Raw genomic sequence first — 23,558 nt, forward strand, 5'->3', positions numbered from 1 at the left:
AAGTTGTGCCCAGTGAGGTTCAGTGACTGGCCTGTTACAGCTGGGTGGCCAAGGTCCTTCTGATTCTAGTTCCAGTGCTTTTTCCACTTGTCTTTTCTTTTAGGTCCCCACACTCTGATTCTACATCCAAAGCACTGGTTTTATTATACCAGTGTAATAAGTTGGAGTCAACTCCCACCGGAAAATGCCTAATGTCTATAACATAATTGCCAAAGGTTTCTAATTATAGTCATTGTACTGGTGGGGTATGAAAAGTAAATCAACCTCATGAACACTAGTTACCATAATAGTAAAGGAAGCTATGGAATGGTATCTCTCTCCATCAATTCTATCAACATCTTATTTCCGTCAAATACACAGTGGAGCTTTGGTTGACTGGCCTGGCTATTGGTATTTTGTACTTAAATTTACCAAGCATCTCAGCTGCACAGGATAATGGAAAAAATACTGTGGGTTTGGAGTGCAACAAACCCATGTTGAGTCTAACCTTTTAGGACTTTAGTTTCCAAAAATATAAGGTTAGTGTAAGGCCCCAAGATTGAAAGGGCTAAATGATATGTGAGAAGGTGCACAGTACCTGGCATAGTAGACTATAGAGTGGTTCCCTTTCACTTCCCAGGACAGAGATAGGGGAGGGAGCAAAGATGGGAATGTGTTCTTAGGAGACACCTGTCTATGGGTCTGTAGGGCAAAGACCTTAGTCTGCAAACTCTAGCCCAAATGTGTAGTGTAAACACTGGATTGGCCCTGGTAACCATCTACCCTCCCTCCACCACTGTGCTCCAGACCTTCTAAAATTGAAAAGTAGCCCGGCCGGTGTGGCTCCGTGGTTGAGCGTCGACCCATGCACCCGGAGGTCGCCAGTTTGATTCCCAGTCAGGGCACATGCCCAGGTTGTGGGCCCGATACCCAGTGCGGGGCAGGTAGGAGGCGGCCAATCGATGTTCTCTCTCATCAATGTTTCTCTCTCTCTAAAATCAATAAAGAAAAAGAAAAGCAGCAGCACAGCAGTATGTCTGAAAATAGGAGGGAGAGCAGGTCATGCCTGTTCTTTGGTATGAGAAAACGTCAACGAAAGCAGCTGGGACTAATGAACTCTGCATTTGCCATATTCTGTTCTTTCAACTCAAGTCAAATGTCGGTCCCCATTAGGCAATTGGCTTTGACAGGAGCTGTGCTAATTACCACTTACGAACCTTTAATTTCTGAGTAAAAGCAAAAGGAAAAAAACTAGTGGATTTTTCATTTTCCAGAGAGAAAGGAATAAAATAATAGTTGTCTGCAAAAAAACCCTGCATTGATACAAGAATTACCAATGTGCCTTTGCTAACCAGATTGTTTAGCTGTTTAATTCCCCCCCCCCCTTTTTTTTTTTTTTGCTTTCAAGGTTTTTCAACATTTTATTTGTATGGTCTTGCCTTAAATTATTTTGGTTGTATCTTTTATATCCTGAGGTTTTTAAGGACCTTGTACGTGATCTAGTCTGAACACCCATCCACTGCCTGAGTTCTCTACACAGCTGACTCTGGGGGTCCCCCCATCCTATGTGGAAGCCTCCAATGAGGGGAAGAGACTCACTCCCCAGGAGGCACACTGGATTTTCAGATTGCAGAACCTTAAAGTTGGGTATTTGCTTGAATTAAATCAGATAACACTTATGTAATTACAAGGAAGTACACACACAAGTTAATGCATAGATACTGGGTTTTCTTCAAAATTTTCCAATACCATGTTACAAGACCCAGAACCAAAAAAATTCTACCTTTTCTCCAGTTTATAATTATTGTAAGATAAACACATGTATTTTTCTTACTCCTCACCTGAGGATATTCTTCCATTGACTTTGGGGAGGCGGGGGAGGGGGAGAGAAAGAGAGAGAAACACCAATGTGAGGCTGGGAATTGAACCTGCAACGGAGGTATGTGCCCTTGACTGGGAATCGAATCTGCACCCCTTTGGTCTGAGGGCCAACGCTCTAATTGCTGAGCCAAACCAGCCAAGGCTGCACATGTACTCTTGACTACTTAACTGCTTAATTTTTTTTTTTTTAAGGGTAAATTAGCCCTGGCCGGTTTGGCTCAGCGGTTAGAGCATCAGCCTGCGGTCCGGAGAGACCTGGGTTCGGTTCCCGCTAAGGGCATGTACTTCGGTTGCAGTTTGTCCCCAGCCCTGGTTGGGTCGTGCGGGTGGTAGCCACTCGATGTGTCCCTTTCACATCGATGTTTCTCTCTCCCTCTCTCTCTCTCTCTCTCTCTTCCTCCCACTCTACCTGAACAAAAAATGTCCTCGGGTGAGGATAAAAAAAAAAAAAAAGTAAAAGGGTCAATATTTTGTTTTTATTAGGGTTTTGAGAAACAAAAAGGTGGGTTCTCAGCTGTCCTCTGCCTCTTCTTTTTTCTTTACTGATTTTAGAGAGGAAGGGAGAGGGTGCAAGAGATAGAAACATGGATTGGCCACCTCCTGCGTGCCCCGCACTGGGGATCAGGCCCACAACCTGGGCATGTGCCCTGACAGGGAATCGAACCAGCGACCTCTTGGTGCATAGGTCGATGCTCAACCCCTGAACCATACTGGCCAGACTGCCTCTTCCTTTCTAGCCTAGAAACAGAAAACGTCCTTCTTTTTGCCACCTAGATGATGTTTCCTCTTCTGGTGTGTTCAGAATGGGATCTATATCTCCACAGAAGAAGTTACTACAGTTAAGATGTGGGTTGTCCCTTCAGCAGGTGCTGTTCAATCAGTTGTTTAAGTATCTCCTGTGAGCTTCCTGGCCTGAGTTTCCTAAAGCCTGGAATGGTTTGCTGTCAGCCCTGAAATATGAATAGTAGGAAGGGATTTCTGCTGAGTGCTTATGTCACAACTCTTCCTCAGCAAAGAGGGATCAATTCTGGTGATAAATGCTAGAAATAAATGGAAGACAGTGAATTAGAACTTGTCCAGGTACTGACGTCCAGATTTACACTTCGGACTATACCTAACTACAGAAAGGTAGACTTCAAGAAAAGTCCTACCTGATGGTAGGAAATTACCCTAATTACCCATTTTACCTTACTTTGTTCATCATGAGCATATTAATCTAATCTAACATGCAGTTGGTGCCAGCTAACATTTCATTAATTCCCCTGAACTAAGGTAGGCTCAGACTTGATGGATTGCCTGGCAGTATCATTAGTTTAGCCTCATTATCCTTCAGGTATTACTTAGTTCAAAGTTAAAGTCCCAGTCTTAAGGACTATGTATGTGACCTCAATCGAAACTGAAAAACAATGTCCATGCTTTTCTTCTAGAAAAATAAGACAAAGTTCTGAAGATTAGCTGGTCTTCAGGCAAACATCTTCCATCAGTGCGCTGACCCAGTTACTGGTCTAAAGCTGCTGTGCTCGGAAATGTGGATGCTATTATGGCTCTGCTATCACATTATACTTTTACTCAGCTAGTAATTATGAATATGAGCTCGGCTCTGCGGAAAACAGAACGGAATGGTCAGCAGTCAGACTCCTAGAGTCTGCTCCCCTGGTGTCAGAGAAGAGAGTAATATCACAGTGCCCTCCAGCCAGCCTTTGCCAGTTTTCCCAATATTATGCCTGACCCTCACACTTTCCCTAACTCCAGGAGTGAATCGTTAAGCTTTCAAATTCAGCATCTAAAAACCTCACCCTGGAAACTTTCTTTAGAATCTATGATTCAAGAGTTGTAAACTTATGTAATCAAGCAAGGACTTCAGTGCTATGGAGGAAGAATTAAAAATCTGATTAAGGTTTTGAAACTGAGCAGCTTGTTTGCTCCTAACTTCATTTGAGCAGCCCCAATCCTGCTCCACGTGGGGCTCAACAGTTGTTCTGCGTTGTATCACAGGAAAGCAACGCCCCCTCCCTTAACAATCATTCATGTCACTTCTGTGGGGAATCGCTGAGGAATGGGGAGACATGAATTACAATTATGCACATAATACATACCGATACATATGCACCTGTCTCCAAACGAGGTCCAGATCCTGTGAGTCAGGTCCTCGGATTACAAGTCGAGGCAAGCAGGCTACATAGGCTGGGCAGCAGCTCTGCTCACCGTTTTTGGTATGAAATAAACCTGAAGCACTCATCCATGAAAAGAATTCTAACAAATGAATAACTTACTAATTAAAACTAGTATGTGTGTAACAGCAGGTTCAAATATAACTTCTATAAACATGTCAGCATGATGTCTGTTTAACAGCATGACATTTGTTTTTAAATTCATTTTTGCTAAAGCATGAGGAATACCATTTTTCTCTTTGAGCAATGTTAAAAATTTGCTTTTAATATGAGGGAAATATTTTTTAATTAGACAACGTATATCAATATAAACTGAAGATGTCATTCTGAACTCTTAAATACATAGCCTTTAGCTATTTTAAATCAAAGAAAGGAAGATATAATGAAGGTGGAGGGAAAGCCCCGTGGCTGCACTCAGTACAACACAGCAAACCCCACAAAAATCTATCAAAAATAATTCACTTTGGGTTCTAGATTACTCAAGACACTCAGTGTTGGACGTTACTGTAGTTTAAATAAAAAATACTTTTCAGATTACACAGAAACGAGAAGTCAAGTACATAAAGAAAGGTCACAGAGGCTTAAGATATTTTATTTGGGTCCATCTTTACACTTCCTTGCATGAGTAATCATGGGTGGAGTTTTACTTGCAGGAGGAGAAGGTCTTCCAGAAGAAATTCTTGCAGGGCGCTTTATCTGGGCGTGTGGACTGCTGAGGGGGCGGGCCTTCCTGCCGCTTGGACACCTCCCTGGCTTCCCCTCCCGTGAAGGGCACACTGGCCTGGGAGGTCCACTCATACCACCAAGCAAGGAAAGTCAACAGGCTGTTTTTCTTTATTTCTGCCACTTCCTGCATATGCTTTTTAAAAAAAAGCAGAGGACAAAGAAAAATCAACCATCTGGCTCAGCCGGCATTTGAAGATAAATACTTCCTTCCCTCAAAAAAAAATCTGTTCTGGAACAATAAATCAGATGTCCATTTAAAGGATGAGAAAGTTAAGAGAACACCTTAACACCATTGCTCTAATTAGAAAAAAAGGAAAAGTTGAGGATTTTCAACCAGGGAAAGAAAAAGACTGCTTATTTTGCCCATAATCTTTGCTGAGGTCCTTAATTCAAAGAGGTCAGGAGATCTATCATTGTCCCCGATAAGTGACTGGCAGCTAAGAAGCCCCTGAGGTGAATCCGGCTAATTAAGTACGGTTTCCCATCTCTGGTCTTACTCCCAGCTATCCACAAATTGCACTTGAAGACATCAGACTGAGACATTATATTCTGGTCTTTCAAACCCCTTGGAAAGCTTCTTGGAGTAATCTGATAAATGGCTTGTCTGAAACTCATCTGGTAATTTCAGAGAAAAATCCATTTTTAATGGTCAACTTTATGTACTCTTCTTGGAACTTTCTCAAAATGAAAAAAAAAAATCACCTCATGAAGTTACAAGTTCTCACAATGAAAAATGTAACGTCAATTCATTCAGATGAATGAATAACTGACTGGCAACGAAGCCAGTAAGAACATGTGCTGCGTTTGTAGGTCAAGATTCTAGACGCGTGGTAACTAACACTGCGTGAGCTCCAGGATCACGCTGCAGCAGCCGGGTACAATCACCCACCATTCAAACACCCGCAGATGGAGACAACTAGCACGAAGAAGCCCCACTCGAGTTTCACAACCTTCTAACCTCCTAGGCTGGGGCAACTGAAGGTAAACGAGACCCCGTGCTGTGTGTGGACATCACAGGACCGCAGGGCAGCAGGGGAGCACCACGAAGGTCAGCCCTGCGGCCTGTCCTACACACGTGGCTGTGGGGATGCTGGGAGTCCACAGGCATGGCCAGAAAGTGGGCGAGCATGCGGCGGAGTCAGGGGCTACTCACCCCGCTGTCACTGTGGTGGCCAGGGAGGCCGCCCTCCGGAGGCGGGGCGGCGGCGGCCCCCGAGAGCAGCAGCAGCAGCAGCAGCAGCAGCAGGCAGAGGGGCAGTGGCCTTCTGCGGGCTGAGGGGCGCTCCTCTCCAGCTCTGCGACTGTGCATCTTTCTTGGCAGCCCTGAAATCCGTGTTTTGTGGACGTAGGTTTCTTCTTTAGAGGCTGGGAGCAGGGTATCTTTTGTTCGACCTGCAGCTGTTTTGTACACGTACCTGTGGAAAGCCCACACCCCACTTCCCCCACACTCAAGCAGTGACGCATATGCCAGAGCAATCAGTGCCCACAAAAGCGCTTTTGGATGGGACTTAACCCTTCATTAAAGATGCAGGTCTTGTTTAGAGCAGATTTGCTCTTCCTTTGCAATTCATGTGCACTTGCTTCTGAAGTTGCACTTCCCCATAATCATGCCTACAGCAAGCAGGAGGCCATGAGAACAAAACGGAGTGATTTAACACAGCATAAATTTAGCCCTGGATAAGGAGCTTGTGATCTGAAATCTTGCCCACAGAAGAGGAGGACTGAATCAGCTATGCGCAGAAGGAACAAGGAGGCGATGAGGGTCTGGTTGCCGCTCAGAGTACCGCCCGGCTCCACAGAATTTCAGGCGGGGACCACCTGAGTGATTGTCTCCAGCCCAGCAGGCCAGACACTCCTCCTGCCCAGGCCTCCTCAAACTCTGATGTCAACCCGAATCGCCTGACTAAAATTAAGATTAAAATGCGGATTCTGATGTGGTACAAGGAGCGTCAGGTGTAAAACATTTTTACTGAACGGCCTGCCCTTGACTGGCTCCTGGGCTTCCTCCTCTGTGTCACCTCCTGGCTTTTCCTCACAGGTCTCACTTTTGGAATCACAAACAAATGCACAGCCCCTCTGCCCCCAACTGAGATCGCTACTAAAATCTGAACTATCCACCGCACACCTACCAAAGATGACCAATATCCAAGGCAAGGTTCTAAGTGGAAGTAAAGCAACCAAAGTACTGACAGCTCTTCCCAGACATGAGCATTGATGTTTTCAGTTTTCCAAAGGCCTGGTGCATACTCCACAAGGGAAATTTCCATTTTAAACTCGCCATGGCCAGAGGACCCTTGGCTCACACACTCACTGCACATTGCTTAGTTTTGCCCAATAGGATTCCCATAAACGATATTCAACTTCTTGAGACATACTTGCAGATGGGAGAGTCATGGCAGCTCAACCAGCATCTTACATCCTTACTGTATTTTGCAGATTTTATTCGATGGCCTCATTACACATTCTCAGCACCTCGCATGTATAACATGCCATCCACCCGACGGCACGGTTACTCCTCGCTAAGGATAGGATCCATACTCCACAAATGAAAGAACAGTATGTCTTCAGTGCAGAAAGTGTGCGATTCCCTTTTCCTTCACTGATATGACACACAGGTATTACAATTAGCATCTAAGATCAAGTGATTCGTTATCTGCAGAAGCTGAAACTAAAGTTTTAATTCAATGCTTTACTATGACCGCAGCTTACCACCTCTGACAATCAGACTTAGGGGTGTCTTTTGCTAATCATATTTGGGCATGGATGGTAAAAATGCTATCCCAAATGCATGCCCTATTTCCTCTTACCCCCTCGAGTCAGCACCCCGAATGTATACAGTCTCTACCGGTCAGTAGATGCTGGGCAATTGTTAACCTCTTCAAGCTGCAGCTTGCCCATTAGTGAAATGGGATAAGCAGGTATGCCCTGAACGGGCTCCAGTGCAGTATGATACGGAGCACCCAGAGCAGGGCCTGGCACACAGAACAGGCTCTATAAATGCCAGTCCCTTCTCTTGACCGCTGCCCCAACAGGGAAGAGGCAAGCCCTGGACCTCTAAGAAACCCCAAAGAGCAGAACTGAGGCTCCTGGAAACGTCACCTTTCACAAGCTAAAACAGAGGACAACACATTGAAGTGTTTGGAGTCGTAGACCAGGTTTTCCTCTCAAGGAAAACTTCTTCCCAGCAGAACCACAGTTTAATTACAAAATAAGCCAAGGAGCCCAGCCAGTGTGGCTCACTGGCTGAGCATCAACCCATGCAGCAGGAAGTCACCAGTTGGATTCCCAATCAGGGCACATGCCCAGGTTGTGCGCCCAATCCCCAGTGGGGGGCATGCAGGAGATGTTCTCTCTCATCAATGTTTCTATCTCTCTCTCCCTCTCACTTCCTCTCTCTAAAATCAATAGAAAAAATATTTAAAAAAAAAAGATTAAAAGGATCATTTCCCAGCACCACCCTTTTTACCTTGTGATCACAAGTGACACAGGTTTAAAACATTGGTAATCAAAAGAACTAAATAAATATAGCTTTATTCAGCTTTCAGGAATTGTCAGACTGAAAAATTATGTAAGAGAACAAAGAAACTGATTTTTGCTTGGAAAAAATCAACCATATTTAATTGCTAACACAATTTTATTAATTGCAATAGATATAATTTCTTCTATATACTCTTCAAACACGAACCTTTTTTATGGGCTTCAGTAAGACACGGGACAGGAGTATTTTGCTTAAGCATTTCCAGTTATCTTCAAAACTAGCCCTTGTGGTCAATGACTTAAGAGATCACAGCACAACAAGCCTCCTTGCCGTGTTTTTTTTAATCTCCACTTATCCCTTCAAAGTTTCTTTTGTGGCAACATGCTGAGGGCTGCTCTTCGGAAGGTGACAGGGTTTAATTCTCACTTCTCACTCCTCCAGCCTCTGCTGGCTCCAGTGAATCTTTGTTTTCATCCTCTAACTTCTTTTTCTTCTTTGCTTTTTGTTCTACATTAAACTGAGTGATTTCTTCATTTTTCCCTGTGATGTATTTTAGCTACAAAAAAATTTAAAAATTATGGTTTTCTCTGGTTGTAAAGCCATTTTAATAAGCCGAGACGGGGGAGGAGGGTCTACACCCTCTCCCAACCACTTCCACCCAAAGATTCCTTACAGCTAAACAGAGCTTCAAATTTTTTCTGGTAGCAGGAATCAACTACAAAAATCAACTCACTGCTGCTCACATATGCTATCAAACAGGAAAGAGTTTCCTTGAGTAATCAATGAATTGAAACTTGGAGCTTGCAGAAGACATGCCAGTCACAAATACACTTTACCACGCACAAATTAGGTCAAATTCCCCCCAATTTATCCAATAAAAACTGTTTGGCAACTATTATGTACCACATACTAGAGATACAGGTAAATAAGACAAGGTCCCTGTCTTCAGGGAGGATTTAGTTAAATGCACAAATTTAGTTGCATGTCTTCATTAATACGTTTCTGTCACATAAAAAAATTAAGAGTCCAAAATAAAAACAGGATGAGGGGTGGGAGGGGTTGGAAGAGATAAACCAAAGAACTTACATGCATATATGCATAACCAATGGACACAGACAACAGTGTGCAGAAGGCAGGAGGGGGTGGGAACAGGAAGGAGGGGTCAATGGAGTAAAAGAGAGGGAAATCCGTAATACTTTCAATAAAAAATAAATAAAAACAGTATTCTGATGTAAACAAATAAACAACAGCAGATAATTTCACAATTAATACTCTAAGAGTACCTGCATTGACCATTCCTTTGCAAAGATAGAACCTGCTCACTGCAGCTGACCAAGTAACAGCTATGACAGAATTTACAAAGAGAGAGATCTCTCTGTGATACACAGCACCACCAGGCATCTCAGCTATTTTACTTGGGAATCATAAAAGCCTTAACCTTGACTTAAACTTTGGAGAAAAAATGTTAGAAGAGCAAAGGCTGAAAAGAGCCTAGTAGAAAAGGCACTAATTCAGGGTTAGAAGGTCAAGGGTCAGCTGTCAACCAGAGAGCTTCCTATTTAATTTTGGCAAGTTATCAACTCCAGTTGCCTGACCTATAAAATGAGCTAATAAGTAGTGTTGTTAAAAACCCTATAGGGTGGTTGTGAGGCTTAGATAATATATGTTAAATATCCATAAAAGCCCCCTGTGAACAGTCAATTTCTATAGAAAGTCATGCAACAACAATTTATTGAGCACCTACTATGTGCTAGGCCCTATTCCAGGCACAGCAGATGGAGCAGAGAAGACAGAAATGGCTGCCCTCGTAGAGCTCACATTCTGAGGAGGAGCAGAAAGTAATTTAACTGCTAGGATCAGACTAAGTCAGGAAACCTCACAGGCTTGGATGACCACAGCATCACCTATAAAATGAGGGCTTGGTCAAGATGACTTCTAGACTCCAGTGAAAAGATACAGTATTTCCTGCCCATCCCAGCTATACACAGACACTCCTTCCACACCTGGCCTCTGGGCCACTATGATGAGACTATCCCCATACACTCTAGCCTGCGACCCGTCTCTGACATCATGCTATAAATGCTATAAATGAAACATGGGACCAAAGTTTTGAGATATTACAAAAAGGCAAACTATGAAATCCAGAGAGTGCTGATTAGAAAATTTCAAATTGGCTTGGCAAGATCCATCTTAATGAAAGAAAGACTATAAATTACAGGCAGGTCTGAATGGTTCAACCATCTCTCGTTTTTAATGCAAGGTGCCCTGGGGAATCACTTCATGGCTGCAAGTGATTAATTGGGAATAATGTATTCTGATGGGAAAGGGGAGTGAGGAAAGAAATTCATCTCTCACCAGTGAATTACTCCTCCTGGCTAAGAGCTTCACATCTTCTGTGTTAATTGTGCTTCTCTTCGCATGTCTGTAGAAAGGGCAGAAACAATTCACCAAAATATTTGGTATTATTTAGTTTGAGAAACACAAAAGTTCATGGTCAGACTTCAGGCTAGCAAGGATCTCTAAGTAGCCCATCTTTTCAGATTATGGTCATTAAGCAACAGTGACACAAAAATGAATGAAGTGACTAGCCACGATACCAATTAAATAAAGAGACCGCGAGAAAGCAGAAGCCCATCTGTCCACCTCCACTGCAGGCCAAGGGTGCCTGAGGAATACAAGCATGGGAAGGAGTCTGAGGCATTAACCTTGGGAAGGGCCCTGCTTGGCACAATGGTCACAGCAAGCACCACAGAAAAAGCAAGGTCACTGTGCACCTTTGTTGAAAAGAGAAAACGGCAGTCTTACAATACAAAGATCACCTCTGCTTAAAAGAGACATTAGATAGAAGAATAAAGAGAATGTCCATGAGGCATGGCTTCACTTAGACCAAGATCCTGAAGCTTTTCTCCAAGAGCTAAATTATAGGAAAAAGCTTCTGTCGCTGTCTCCTAATATCCCATTTCCCAACGAGGAGGGAATGCGTTCCCTCCACAAGAGCATGGTTAGAACAAAAAACATTCTTTATACAGGAATCTATTTCTTGCTCATAACTTGGACTCAAATTCTCATTCCAGTCCCCTCACCTTTGCTCTAAAAGGTCATTTGAGCCCTGGCCGGGTAGCTCAGTTGGTTAAAGTGTCATCCTGATACGCCAAGGTTGTGAGTTCAATCTCCAGTCACAGCACATACAAGAAGCAACCAATTAATGCATAAACGAGTGGAACAAATCAACGTTTCTCTCTCTCTCTCCTTCAAATCAATAAATTTTTAAAAATTAAGGTAATGAGATACGCTCTATTCAATGATTTAATACTCTGCCCAGTCAATGTGGCTCAGTGGTTGAGCGTCACCCCATGCACCAAGAAGTCGCCAGTTTGATTCCCGGTCAGGGCACATGCCCAGGTTGTGAGCCAAACTCCCAGTGGAGAGCATGCAGGAGGCGGCCAATAGATGTTCTCTCATTGATGTTTCTATCTCTCCCTCTCCCTTCCTCTCTCTCTAAAAATAAATAAAGTATTATTTAAATAAATAATAATTTAAGACTCTACACCCTTTCTTGCCATTTCTAACTTCCTCTAAAAATAAGTAGGAACTCTGTACATATGAATATATTGGAATCTTTGTACTCTTTAAAAAAAAATTTTATTTTTTTTTTGTACGTGCCCCTAGCGGGAACCAAACCCAGGACTCTCAGGTCCGCAGGCTGACGCTCCAACCGCTGAGGCAAACCGGTCAGGGCTTCTTTGTATTCTTAATAACTAACAAAGTGGCCAACACATAGTAGTCAATGCTGAGTATCTGTTAAATTACAGATAAAGTCACACAGAAATTATACTCCATAATTTGGCCAAATTATTCCTTCACATCCTGCTAAAAGTGCAAATATCACGTCATCTCATCATGATGTATAATATCTGCCTGTCCTGAGATGATAATATCCACTTCAGGAGAAAACTTCCAGTCAGCCACCTGCGAGGACCAGGATGGAGGGGGGAGGTCAGACAGGTGGTACACGAGCAGCCACAAGGTGCAAAGCCCGTCCAGACATCCTGGGTGAAGGGTAAGCGCCGTGGACACAGTGTGGCCCTCACCTCAATAACGCCATCAGGCTGCTGTGTCAGAATTTTATTCTTGGTCAAGTGCAGTAAAAGGAATGAGTAAAAGGAAGCAGCATACTGAAAATTTCTAGGGAAAAGAACTAAGTGATTTTTCGTCTAACGCTTTTAGCAACATAGGTTTTAGAAATTATTCCCAAAATGTTCCTCGAGTTTATTTCTACAGAATACCTATCTACTTCAAAATGTTGCATCTTTAACACATTACTAGGTGACTAGAGATTTCAAAGCTAAATAAGTGAAAGTCATACCTAAACTGAGAGATGATTTTCCAAAGTTTATAGGTGAATTGACTATTTAAATGTATTTTCTCACAGAAACAATGTTTCAAATACTGGTTAGCTTCCCAGCCAGCCTACAAAGACCACTGAAAACGTCTAGAACTCTGACTGCTATGAGAAGCCCAAACAGTAGGTACTGCAGACTTCTCACGGTGACCGTAGTTCTAGAAGTAGAGACTGGATGAAAAGGAAAGCTCAAAACCACAGGATAAACCAAGCTGACCTTCTGGAAAGACCAATTTCATTCAGTGATAAACTTTGAAACAGGAATATTATAAAAAACAACATAAAATTAAGACAAAGGCTGAGTCTTCGGAGAAAATTTGCTCCTGCGTTCACTCAGGGCCCTGGGAGCAAGTCTGAGGGCAGCGAGTACACGCGTTCTCTCAGGGCCCTGGGAGCAAGTCTGAGGGCAGCGAGTACACGCGTTCTCTCAGGGCCCTGGGAGCAAGTCTGAGGGCAGCGAGTACACGCGTTCTCTCAGGGCCCTGGGAGCAAGTCTGAGGGCAGCGAGTACACGCGTTCACTCAGGGCCCTGGGAGCAAGTCTGAGGGCAGCGAGTACACGCGTTCACTCAGGGCCCTGGGAGCAAGTCTGAGGGCAGCGAGTACACGCGTTCACTCAGGGCCCTGGGAGCAAGTCTGAGGGCAGCGAGTACACGCGTTCTCTCGGGGCCCTGGGAGCAAGTCTGAGGGCAGCGAGTACACGCGTTCTCTCGGGGCCCTGGGAGCAAGTCTGAGGGCAGCGAGTACACGCGTTCTCTCGGGGCCCTGGGAGCAAGTCTGAGGGCAGCGAGTACACGCGTTCTCTCGGGGCCCTGGGAGCAAGTCTGAGGGCAGCGAGTACACGCGTTCACTCAGGGCCCTGGGAGCAAGTCTGAGGGCAGCGAGTACACGCGTTCACTCAGGGCCCTGGGAGCAAGTCTGAGGGCAGCGAGTACACGCGTTCTCTCAGGGCCCTGGGAGCAAGTCTGAGGGCAGCGAGTACACGCGTTCTCTCAGGGCCCTGGGAGCAAGTCTGAGGGCAGCGAGTACACGCGTTCTCTCGGGGCCCTGGGAGCAAGTCTGAGGGCAGCGAGTACACGCGTTCTCTCGGGGCCCTGGGAGCAAGTCTGAGGGCAGCGAGTACACGCGTTCTCTCGGGGCCCTGGGAGCAAGTCTGAGGGCAGCGAGTACACGCATGGACATGGCAGAAGCTGAGGCAGCGCCTATAGTTAGTAAGTCCTCAGATGGTCTCACCTACAGAACAGCAGCTGACAGCCTTCACACAGACTCCTTTATTTAGAGGATGTCCTCCCTAGTGGGGCTTACAGTCTAAGTGACACACACACACCACTTTCCCCCCATACTCAGGAAAAGAAACCCAACCTTTTTTTTTTTCAATCCCCACCCGAGGATATTTTTTTATTTATCTTCAGATAGAGTGGGAGGGAGGGGAGGAGGACACATTGACTTGCTGCCTCCCACACGACCCCCACCAGAGCCCGGCACGAACTGAAACTGAGGTATATTCCTTCAACCCATTCGTCCTCGAGACAATGCTCTAACCGCCGAGCCACACTGGCCAGGGCAAAATTCGACCTTTTATTTTTTTATTTTATTATTATTTTTTTTAATCCTCACCCGAGGACATTTTTCCATTTTTTTTGTTCAGATAGAGCAGGAAGGGGAGAGAGAGAGAGAAACATCGATGTGAAAGGGAGACATCAAGTGGCTGCCACCCACACAACCCAACCAGGGCCGGGGACAAACAGCAACTGAGGTACATGCCCTTAGCGGGAACCGAACCTGGGTCTCTCTGGACCGCAGGTCGACGCTCTAACTGCTGAGCCAAACTGGCCAGGGCATTTTTTTTTTTTTTAAAACATGTTTTATTTATTTATTTATTTATTTATTTATTTTTTATTTATTTTTTATCCTCACCCGAGGACATTTTTCCATTTTTTGTACAGATAGAGTGGGAGGGAGAGAGAGGAAGAGAAAGAGAGAGAAACATCGACGTGAAAGGGACACATCGAGAGGCTGCCACCCACATGACCAACCAGGGCCGGGGACAAACTGCAACCGAAGTACATGCCCTTAGCGGGAACCGAACCCGGGTCTCTCTGGACCGCAGGCCAACGCTCTAACTGCTGTGCCAAACCAGCCAGGGCTTGACCTTTTAATGTAATTATAAAAACACAAAGGAACTGAGCACTCAATGATTACTGTGCTAAATATTTCTAATTTCATTTTTTTTCCTTTATTGATTTTAGAAAGAGAGGAAGTGAGAGGGAGAGATAGAAAACACCAATGAGAGAGAACATCAAATGGCAGCCTCCCGCATGCCCCCCACTGGGGACTGGGCCCACAACCTGGGCTTGTGTCCTCACCAGGAATCCAACCGGCAACCCCTTGGCGCATGGGTCAGTGCTCAACCACTGAGCCACACCGGCCAGACTCATTTTTATTTTAGTTTTTTTATCCTCACCCGAGGATATTTTTCCATTTTTTTGTTCAGATAGAGCAGGAGGGAGAGAGAGGAAGAGACAGAGAGAGAAACATCGACGTGAAGGGACACATCGAGTGGCTGCCACCCTCACGATCAACCAGGGCAGGGGACAAACTGCAACTGAGGTACGTGCCCTTAGTGGGAACCGAACCCGGGTCTCTCTGTACCGCAGGCCGACGCTCCAACCGCTGAGCCAAACCGGCCAGGGCCAGACTCATTTTTATTTCTAATGTTTTTGCAGAAACATTTAAAAATGTTCATTGTCTTCCCCATAGTTAGCACAAAAATGGGGACAGACTACTGGCTGGCACACTCCCCAGTGCACAGGACCGACCCCACCACAAGAATGATGCTGTCCGAAGGGCAACTGTGCTGAAGTGGAGAAACCTGCTCTGCACTGACAAAACTTTCCCTTCAAATCTAATAATCATTTGTCTACTTATTTACACACTTTTAAATACATTTTATTGATTTTAGAGCGAGAGGAAGGAAAAGGGAGAGAGAGAAACATGGATAAGAGAGATATGGCTTATTAGGGATCAAGCCCACAACCCCAGGAATCAAACCTGAGACCTTTTGGAGCATGGGACAATGTTCAACCAACTGAGCCACACCAGCCAGGGCAACTTATTTACACTTTTGTGTCTCCCTTTGTAATAAAAAAAAAAGTTATATTTTCAAAATAAAAAGGAAGAAAAGAAATGGCAAGTGAGATGATAAATGTTATTTCACAGGAGACACGGGGGGGGGGGGGATAATGGGCCACGTATAAGGGACAACCGCCTGAATTAACAATGAATAAAGCACATGAGCTATCAGTATCCCATAATATTATCCCTTTTGCCCAAGCTGAAGATGCTAAGCAGTTTTTAGGGACTCGGATGCAGGAATGGGAAAGATTTAGAGCCTGCCCCCTGAGAACCGGCTGCTTTAATGCATTCAAAGTATTCACCCGAGAAGCAAAGAGCTACCAGGAGCAAGGTGAAAAGGGTGGGCTGTGGGAGAGGCTGGCGCCAAATCAGAAATGGTAGCAAATTAGAAAAGCTTTGGCCCTTTCAGGCCTTAGTCATTCAAACCGCTTCATAAAAGCAATTCGTTGCAATTGTTTTCAATTACCTGAGGTACTAATTGAAGACATGAGCATAAATCACCTGTAAAGGCTACAGCTTTGCCAGCTGAAAGCAAGTCACCCCCTTTTCAAGGAGTGTAGTCTCACTGGGAACAACGTGGCAGATGAGGCCTGATGTGGACCGTGCTGTCTTTATCCAGCCACCTGCCAGCAATCACCGCCTGGAGCACAGCGCAGCCCAGCTCCCGGCTCAGGCCCGGGCCCTGGGATCACACCATCCTGCAGAAAGAATCTTAAAAGCACGTGTGCCCCGCACATTCCGAGTTCTAGAGACATTACTCATGCCTTTTTAACCTGGAACTGAATAACTTCAGTTCTCAACAAAAAATACTTGGAAAACTTCAAAAAATGCCAAATCAAGTCTGAATGGACATGATTAAAGCAGATGTTATATTCTTGTGGAATCATGATTAGAGATGAGCTTCCACAAAATACAAAAAAAATTTCTTTTAAATGAACAGCTACAGCTCTCCTGAAATAGACCACCAGATGGAGTATCAATAGAATGTAAACAAACACAGCAGCAGATAATCAGGCTCTTTACCCACCTTGCAAACATTTCAAGGTCTTTGGCAAAGTTATCTGAAAGAGAAAAAGAGATGTGCTTCAGCTACCCGTACCTCAGTCTTATTTCAGAAGGAAAAGTGAGATCTCAACGTCCACATTAAACACGTACGGTGACTGCCGCGACAAACCCTTCCCGAGGTGCCAGAGGCACTTCAGGGAGCCCCACAGCACAGGTGCCTTCAGCCTGTGACTCATTATGACCCCCTTGTCCTTCTGGCACCCTGGACCCTTTATTACAAGCTTTCTGGCAATTGTGGCTGCACCTTTCATTCCTAGAAACTATCCCTTAACTTTACATTTTGCTACAAGTAAGGGCTTGTGAGAACATTAATTTCCTGTGAAGTCAAGCAAATACCAACGCCACCAGTTCACCTGTCAAATAAACTATGGATGATATAAAAATGTTATAAAGCAATGAAATAAAAAATTTTATGTCTAATGTTCCAGGCAGTTTAAAACACAATAAAATGAAGGTGCTAATGCCCCAGTGTTAGTGTAATAGAAAAAAAGAGTTCTTTCATAAACTACCCATCTGACAGCCAAGAACTGTTTTCTGAAGTGTCCGGAGAGGAAGCAACGCCAGTGGCGACCCGCCCCGCAGCGCCCACCCCTCAGTTCTCCCCGGCAACCAGCCTCTGGGCGTCTGTCCACATGCAGGGAGGCCAGGGCTTCATACCGCACTGTCGGAATGTCACCTCCGAAATCGCTGCAATGGTCTGCTTGCTGAGCTGCACCTCCTTGTCCGAGGCCACCTCCTCACAGAGACAGCCCACGGTGTAGTGGACCGCTGCCTTCAGCCTCTGAAGCAAAAACCAAAATACCTCATGGGGGAGGTTGCAAAGAAGAGCTTTTCCCATCTTAAAAAGTTAAGACCAAGGAGAGGGTCTGCTCAGTCCAATTCCTGCAGCACTTTCCATAATGGCTCAGTGACTTTCCAAGTGTACTAATAAATTAATGAGGCCCTCTGGAGTGTGACTTGTAGAAACATTACTTCCTGGTTAATGGTTATGATTTAGGTCAAGTAAAGATAAGGAATTACGATGGCAGGTCAACGGGGAGAGAAGTCAGATGGCCCTTGCAACGTATCTGCGTGACTTGACTCAGTCCACAAGTAAGTGCCAAGTTCCCACCGAGTAAAGGCAGATGCTGGGTGCTTGGGGAACACAACGAAAAACCAGACCGGGATTTCTTGCCTGGACCAGGGTGAATCAAGTAAATGCAAAAGGACCCCATCCCTCTGCTGCAAGTCCCTGAATCCCCATGCTTGCATGTGATGACAGATGAATGATCAGGGCAACACCAGAAAGGCCCATGAGGTCACGCCTGACCCTACTTGGAGTGTTGGACCATCACAGCTTCTCAGCAATCCTTTTAGATGCTGGAAGACATCTCTGTTCCCCATGCAACGGAGTAGAGAAGCAAAACAAGCTAAGCCAAGGTCTCCATCTCATGTTAACTAGCTTGTGTTTGCTCCATCTCTGTGCTGGAGACAGAGGTGAACAGGACATGGTGACAGCTGAACCCAAGACAGCAAGTGTTCACAGTAGATGCAAGATGAGGAGGAACTGCAAGAACACAAGTCCACAACCTCGGGGTAAGGGACAGGCAGGAAAGTGAGGCCCCTACCTTCCTTAGTTTCAGACCTCACAAGGCTAGGTAAATTGAGGCTTTGGTCAAAGGAGACAAAGGGATCATCACCCTGGGAGGGATAAAGACCCTCCAAGGTAATCTTTTTTAGGTATATGTGGGGTGGGGTCAGGGGTGAGAGAATGGGACAGGGGTCCTTCTGAATGCTCCAGGCAGTTTTCTCTGTCTCTCCTCCTTTTGAGCCTCCTGGACTGAGCTAAGAGCCTTCTTCAATGCCACAGATAAGTAGAGGCTAAATCACTACACTCTAAACTCCTCAAGGGCAGAACCCCATTAGTTTTGTTCACTACTATCCACCCAGTGCCAAGAAGGCTACTTGAATGAAGGATCCTCAACCTCCTCACCAATGCATAGAGGATGAGGTTCCAAAACCTTAGCCCAGAAAACAGGGAGGGAGTCAAGAGGTCAAATACATGGTGACAGATCTGACTTTGGTTGGTGGGCACACAGTGCAATATACAGATAATGTATCATAGAACTGTACACTTGAAACCCATATAATATTATTAACCACTATCACCCCAATAAACTTAATAAAAAATAAAATTCTCAGCCCATCTTTGCAGCCTTACTCATTTAATCAGTATGCACTTATTGTTTATTGACAGCTAGGCCCGGTACTAGGAGCTGAGGATACAGAAATGAAAAGGACAGCCCCAGACCAGCCCGTGTGGCTCAGTGGTTGCGTGCTGACCCATGCATCAGGTTCGATTCCTGATCAGGGCACATGCCCAGGTTGGGGGCCTGATCCCCAGTTGGGGGCATGCAGGAGGCGGCTAATCGATGTTCTCTCTCACTGAAGTTTCTCTCTCTCTCTCAAAAAAAAAAAAAAAAGTCAATAAAGGAAAAAGGAGGAAAGGACCGCCCCAGATCTCCAAGAGTTGATCTCCACTACACTTCTGCCACGAATGGACTCTTCAAAACCATCGGTGATGAAAGACAAAGCTGGAGAACTGTTCCCCAAAAGACCACAGAAACAGCACTGCTGACTGTGATCTGCTGACTGTGATGCATAATCCTTGCCTGACTGGGTCCAGGAGGAAGGGAAAAAGGCCACTAAAAAAAAAAAAATCTTTGGGACAACTGGGGAAATTGAATATGGACTGAACAATATCTAATGATAATAAAACTTCATCAGTATTAAACTTCCTGAGTGTAATAACTAAGATTACGTTGTGGAATGCCCATGTTATTGGGAGATACATACTGAAGTTTCAAAATGTAAACGTGAAGCGTCAAGATATTTGCCATTAATTCTTAAATAATTCGTGTGGGGGGCAAGGGAGCAAATACAGCAAAAAGTTCACAACCTAAGAGAGGTGAGAGGTGTATGCGCACTGGGCACATCAGCCTTGCAACTTTTCCCGAAGGTTTCTCAAAATAAAAGGACGGGAAAGCAGCTTCTGGAATGTAACACTTCATAGGAAGGAAACCCCACGTCCTGGGCTCAGTCGCGTGTCCCTTCCGTTCCTCCTCTTTGGGGCTGTCACCTGGTCCTCGCTTTCCACCTCTTTCCAGCGCTGTCAGCCGCCGCCGCACGGTGCTTGCTCCGCGGCTGGTGGAAGGAAGGCCTGAGTACCCGCATCGACCCCGACTTCCCACGCAAGAAAACCGAGCTCGGCAAAGGTAACGCCAGCCCCGAGCCGCGGGGCGGAGACGCGAACGCCCACCCGCAGGTGGCCCCGGCCGGCTCGGCAGCGGGGAGGGCGCCGCTCGCGGGGCCCAGCATGTCGGGCTCGTGCCACGACCGGGCACGGGCTGAGCCTTCGCCGCGACGCCCTGTAACGCTCGCATCGCAGCCTCACTCGGCCCTCGGAGCAGGGGCGCGGGCTGTCACAAAGCCGGGGGGCCGGGGGGCCGGGGGGCCGGCGCGCCGCACTCCGCGAGCTTCGCGCCCGCCCGCGTTGCCGTGGAAACCGTCTCCGGCACCCACCTCCCCCCGAGGCCGCCGAGCTGGCGCGCGCCCCCCGGCCCTGGCGGGCGGACACCGAGGCAAGGCCGGGCCGAGGCCTCCGGGGCTTTTCGTCTCCAGAAACTCGACGCCATCCTCCCGGCGCAGCCGGGACGCGGCGTTCCTGTACCTGTCGATAGGAGAACCGCTGCTGCTCCTCGGCCCCCTCCACCTCCTCCTCCATCCTAGCGGCCGACCCAGCCCCGCGCGAGTGCGTGTAGACAGCGACCCGGACGGCGCAGTCAGATTTTCCCGCCGCGGCGCCGGCGACGGGCCGCGCGGAGGGACAAACCGCGAAGCTCCATGTGCTTCGCGCGCGCCCCCTGGCGGCCACTCTGGGAAGGGCCCTTCGCAGTCAGCTCCAATCACTCTGCTCTATTGGGCGAGGGGACTCGGCCACCCAGGCCAAGTTCAGTTCCTGGCACAATGGTTAACACCAGTATTAGAAAAAGGAGCGGGGAGAGGGGAGGGGGAAGGGGGGAGGGGGGAGGGGGGAGGGGAACAACATTGTTCCCCAACATTATTATTTATTTTTTAGAAAGAGGAAGACTGTCCAGCCGGTGTAGCTCAGTGGTTGAGCGTCAACCCAGCACCAAAAGGTCGCTGGTTCGATTCCCATTCAGGGCACATGCCCAGGTTGTGGGCCCGATCCCCAGTAGGGGGCATGCAGGAGGCAGTCAATCAGTGTTCTCTCTCATCATGTTTCTCTCTCCCTCTCCCTCTCCTCTGTCTAAAATCAATAAAGAAAAAAAAAGACAAAGGAAGAGGGAGAGTGAGAAATATCCATGTGTGAATGACATCAATCAGCTGCCTCCTGCATGCCCCCTACCAGAGATCCAGACAGCAACATGGCTGTGTGTCCTGACCAGAATCCAACCCCCAACTTTCCAGTGCTTGGGCTACACCTAACCCGCTGAGCCACACTGGCCAGGGCTGTTCCACAACATTCTTTATTATAGCTTCCATACAGCTCTAACTTCCGTGTGCCTTGCAAAATCCATAGTGAGTGTTTATAATTCTGCCAACAACAGTGTGTTACAAAATCAGACCACGGATAAATGCTTGGTTACTATCCCATTCAGCAATTCTCCACCGCCATTGACAAAAGAGTATAGTTTTGATATGAATGTTGACTGATTTTTTTCCTTTATGTTTAAGAAGTTGCCCTGGCCAGTTTGGCTCAGCAGTTAGAGTGTGGGCCCACGGACCAAAGAGTCGTGGGTTTGATTCCAGTCAAGGGCACATACCTCAGTTGAGGTTTGTCCCCAGCACTGGTCAGGGTCATGCAAGAGGCAAACGGTCGATGTGTCTCTCATTGATGTGTGTCTCTCATTGATGTTTCTCTCTCTCTCCCTCTCTCCCACTCTATCTGAAGATAAATAGAAAAATATCCTAGAATGAGGATTTTAAAAAAAGAAGTTAAGTGAGCCCTGGCCTGTGTGGCTCAGTTGGTTCAGCATCCGCCTGTGCACCAAAAGGTCACTGGTTCGATTCCTGCTCAGGGCACATGCCCAGGTTGCAGGTTTGGTCCCCAGTTGGAGTGTGTACAGGAGGCAACTGACTGTTTCTCACATTGGCATTTCTCTCTCTCTCCCTCTCCCTTCCTCTCTCTAGAATCAATTTTTAGAAAAACATATTTTAAAAAGAAGGAAAAGAAGAAGAACTTAAGTGAAACAGTGAAACCCCTCCTTGGATGTTCATGCTTCCACAGTTCCTTCAGTTATTTCCCACCTTCCCAGCTTCGCCCTTCTAGAGCTTCACTCATATCTCAGTGACGTGAGCAAGGAAACTCTTTGCCAAATCAAATAATAGTATTCAAGTACTGGAACAATATTTTCTCAGGGTTTTGTGCTATTCACAATGTAAAAGGCTCCAGACAAGGTACACATTCAAGTCTAATCTTCATAATTAACATTTTCCCTCTCACTTCAGTAACAGTCAACAACAAATCAAACCCTGATTTGTAGCACTTGCTGATTTCCCTGGTGTAAATACTTCCACCATTGCAGATTTCAAACTACCATTCAGAATTGGGAAGGGATGCTGCATCCACCATATAGGTCTGATAGATGTAAATAATGTCAAGAACATAGAAGAAAAATGTACGATGTAGTAACAATTAGGAAGTGATGAGTTTTGACTTTTCATCGCCTTTGCTTTTAATGTATTTATTTAAGCCCAAGTTTATGTGCCTTAATTTTTAGTAATGATTGTGTTTGTCTGGTTTGCAGTATTCCTGAAATTTTATTTATTTACTTTTTTTTATTTATTGTTACGAGAGAGAGAAGCATTGATTTGTTGTTTCACTTATTCACACATTCATTAGTTGATTCTTTGTTATCCTCACCCGAGGACATTTTTCCATTTTTTGTTCAGATAGAGTGGGAGGGAGAGAGAGGGAAAGAGAGAGAGAGAAACATCGATGTGAAAGGGACACATCGAGTGGTCGCCACCGCATGACCCAACCAGGGCCGGGGACAAACTGCAACCGAGGTACGTGCCCTGAGCGGGAACCGAACCAGGGCCTCTCCGGACCGCAGGCCGACGCTCTAACCGCTGAGTCAAACCGGCCAGGGCCGAGCACCGATTTTTTAAAATAAACTAGATTTAGTTACATATTCTTTTTATTTTGAAAAAATATTTTTTCTTTATTGAGTTGTGAGAAAGCAGAAAGTAAGAGGGAGAGAGAGATAGAAACATCGATGAGAGAGAACATCAATGGGCCGCCTCCTGCATGCCCCCCACTGGGGATCAGGCCCACAACCTGGGCATGTGCCCTGACTGGGAATCAAACTGGCGACCTCTTGGTACATGGGTCGACGCCCAACCACTGAGCCACACCGGCCAGACAGGGTGCTCAGTGTTTATTTTATTTATACTTAATTGGAAGCCAACTTCCCCTCTTAGTCTGCGGAGAAAGTCCGGGACAGACGAAAAAGAGCGAGAAACTGTGGATAAGGAATCTCACAGGGTTTCCTTTAGGCATAACTCGCAGTCTCCCCCACCCCCATCTCGGCTGACTCCTAAGCGGTGGGGGCTGAAGAGGCAGAGATTCAATATGCAACGATACGGGGGTTGATTATTCACATAACCTCAGGATTTTATCCTTCAAAATAATCTATAAAGGGTTCTTGGAAACACAA

General features: G+C 46.0%; 2 protein-coding genes across 2 annotated transcripts; both read right to left on the reverse strand.

Annotated features, from left to right (window-relative positions):
• Positions 1-4,674: 4,674 nt before the first annotated feature.
• Positions 4,675-6,389, reverse strand: LOC118626836 (cortistatin-like). Its single transcript, XM_036256844.1, has 3 exons — positions 6,373-6,389; positions 5,911-6,172; positions 4,675-4,890 (listed from the first exon to the last, which is right to left on the reverse strand). The coding sequence occupies exons 1-3, from the start codon at positions 6,387-6,389 to the stop codon at positions 4,675-4,677; spliced, it is 495 nt and encodes a 164-aa protein (XP_036112737.1).
• A 2,033-nt stretch (positions 6,390-8,422) lies between these two features.
• LOC118626182 (centromere protein S-like) lies at positions 8,423-20,662 on the reverse strand. The gene is made up of 5 exons (XM_036255574.1): positions 20,546-20,662; positions 17,494-17,617; positions 16,799-16,832; positions 10,591-10,657; positions 8,423-8,791 (listed from the first exon to the last, which is right to left on the reverse strand). Exons 1-5 carry the CDS (start codon positions 20,597-20,599, stop codon positions 8,651-8,653), a joined length of 420 nt encoding a protein of 139 aa, XP_036111467.1. The 5' UTR covers positions 20,600-20,662; the 3' UTR covers positions 8,423-8,650.
• Positions 20,663-23,558: the final 2,896 nt, after the last annotated feature.

This window comes from Molossus molossus, unplaced genomic scaffold (genome assembly GCF_014108415.1).
Source record: "Molossus molossus isolate mMolMol1 unplaced genomic scaffold, mMolMol1.p scaffold_m16_p_12, whole genome shotgun sequence".
In the NCBI taxonomy this organism is placed as follows: domain Eukaryota; kingdom Metazoa; phylum Chordata; class Mammalia; order Chiroptera; family Molossidae; genus Molossus; species Molossus molossus.

What these genes read in the sequence shown, in the direction of transcription:
- LOC118626836 (XM_036256844.1), bottom strand. An exon ending in GCCACCACAGTGACAGCGGG is followed by an intron (nt 4,891 to 5,910) that starts GTGAGTAGCCCC and finishes TTTTTTAAAAAG; the next exon opens with CATATGCAGGAAGTGGCAGA.
- LOC118626182 (XM_036255574.1), bottom strand. Translation starts at nt 20,599, where the DNA reads ATGGAGGAGGAGGTGGAGGGGGCCGAGGAGCAGCAGCGGTTCTCCTAT. An exon ending in AGCGGTTCTCCTATCGACAG is followed by an intron (nt 17,618 to 20,545) that starts GTACAGGAACGC and finishes TTTTTGCTTCAG; the next exon opens with AGGCTGAAGGCAGCGGTCCA. An exon ending in GGTGACATTCCGACAGTGCG is followed by an intron (nt 16,833 to 17,493) that starts GTATGAAGCCCT and finishes TTTCTCTTTCAG; the next exon opens with ATAACTTTGCCAAAGACCTT.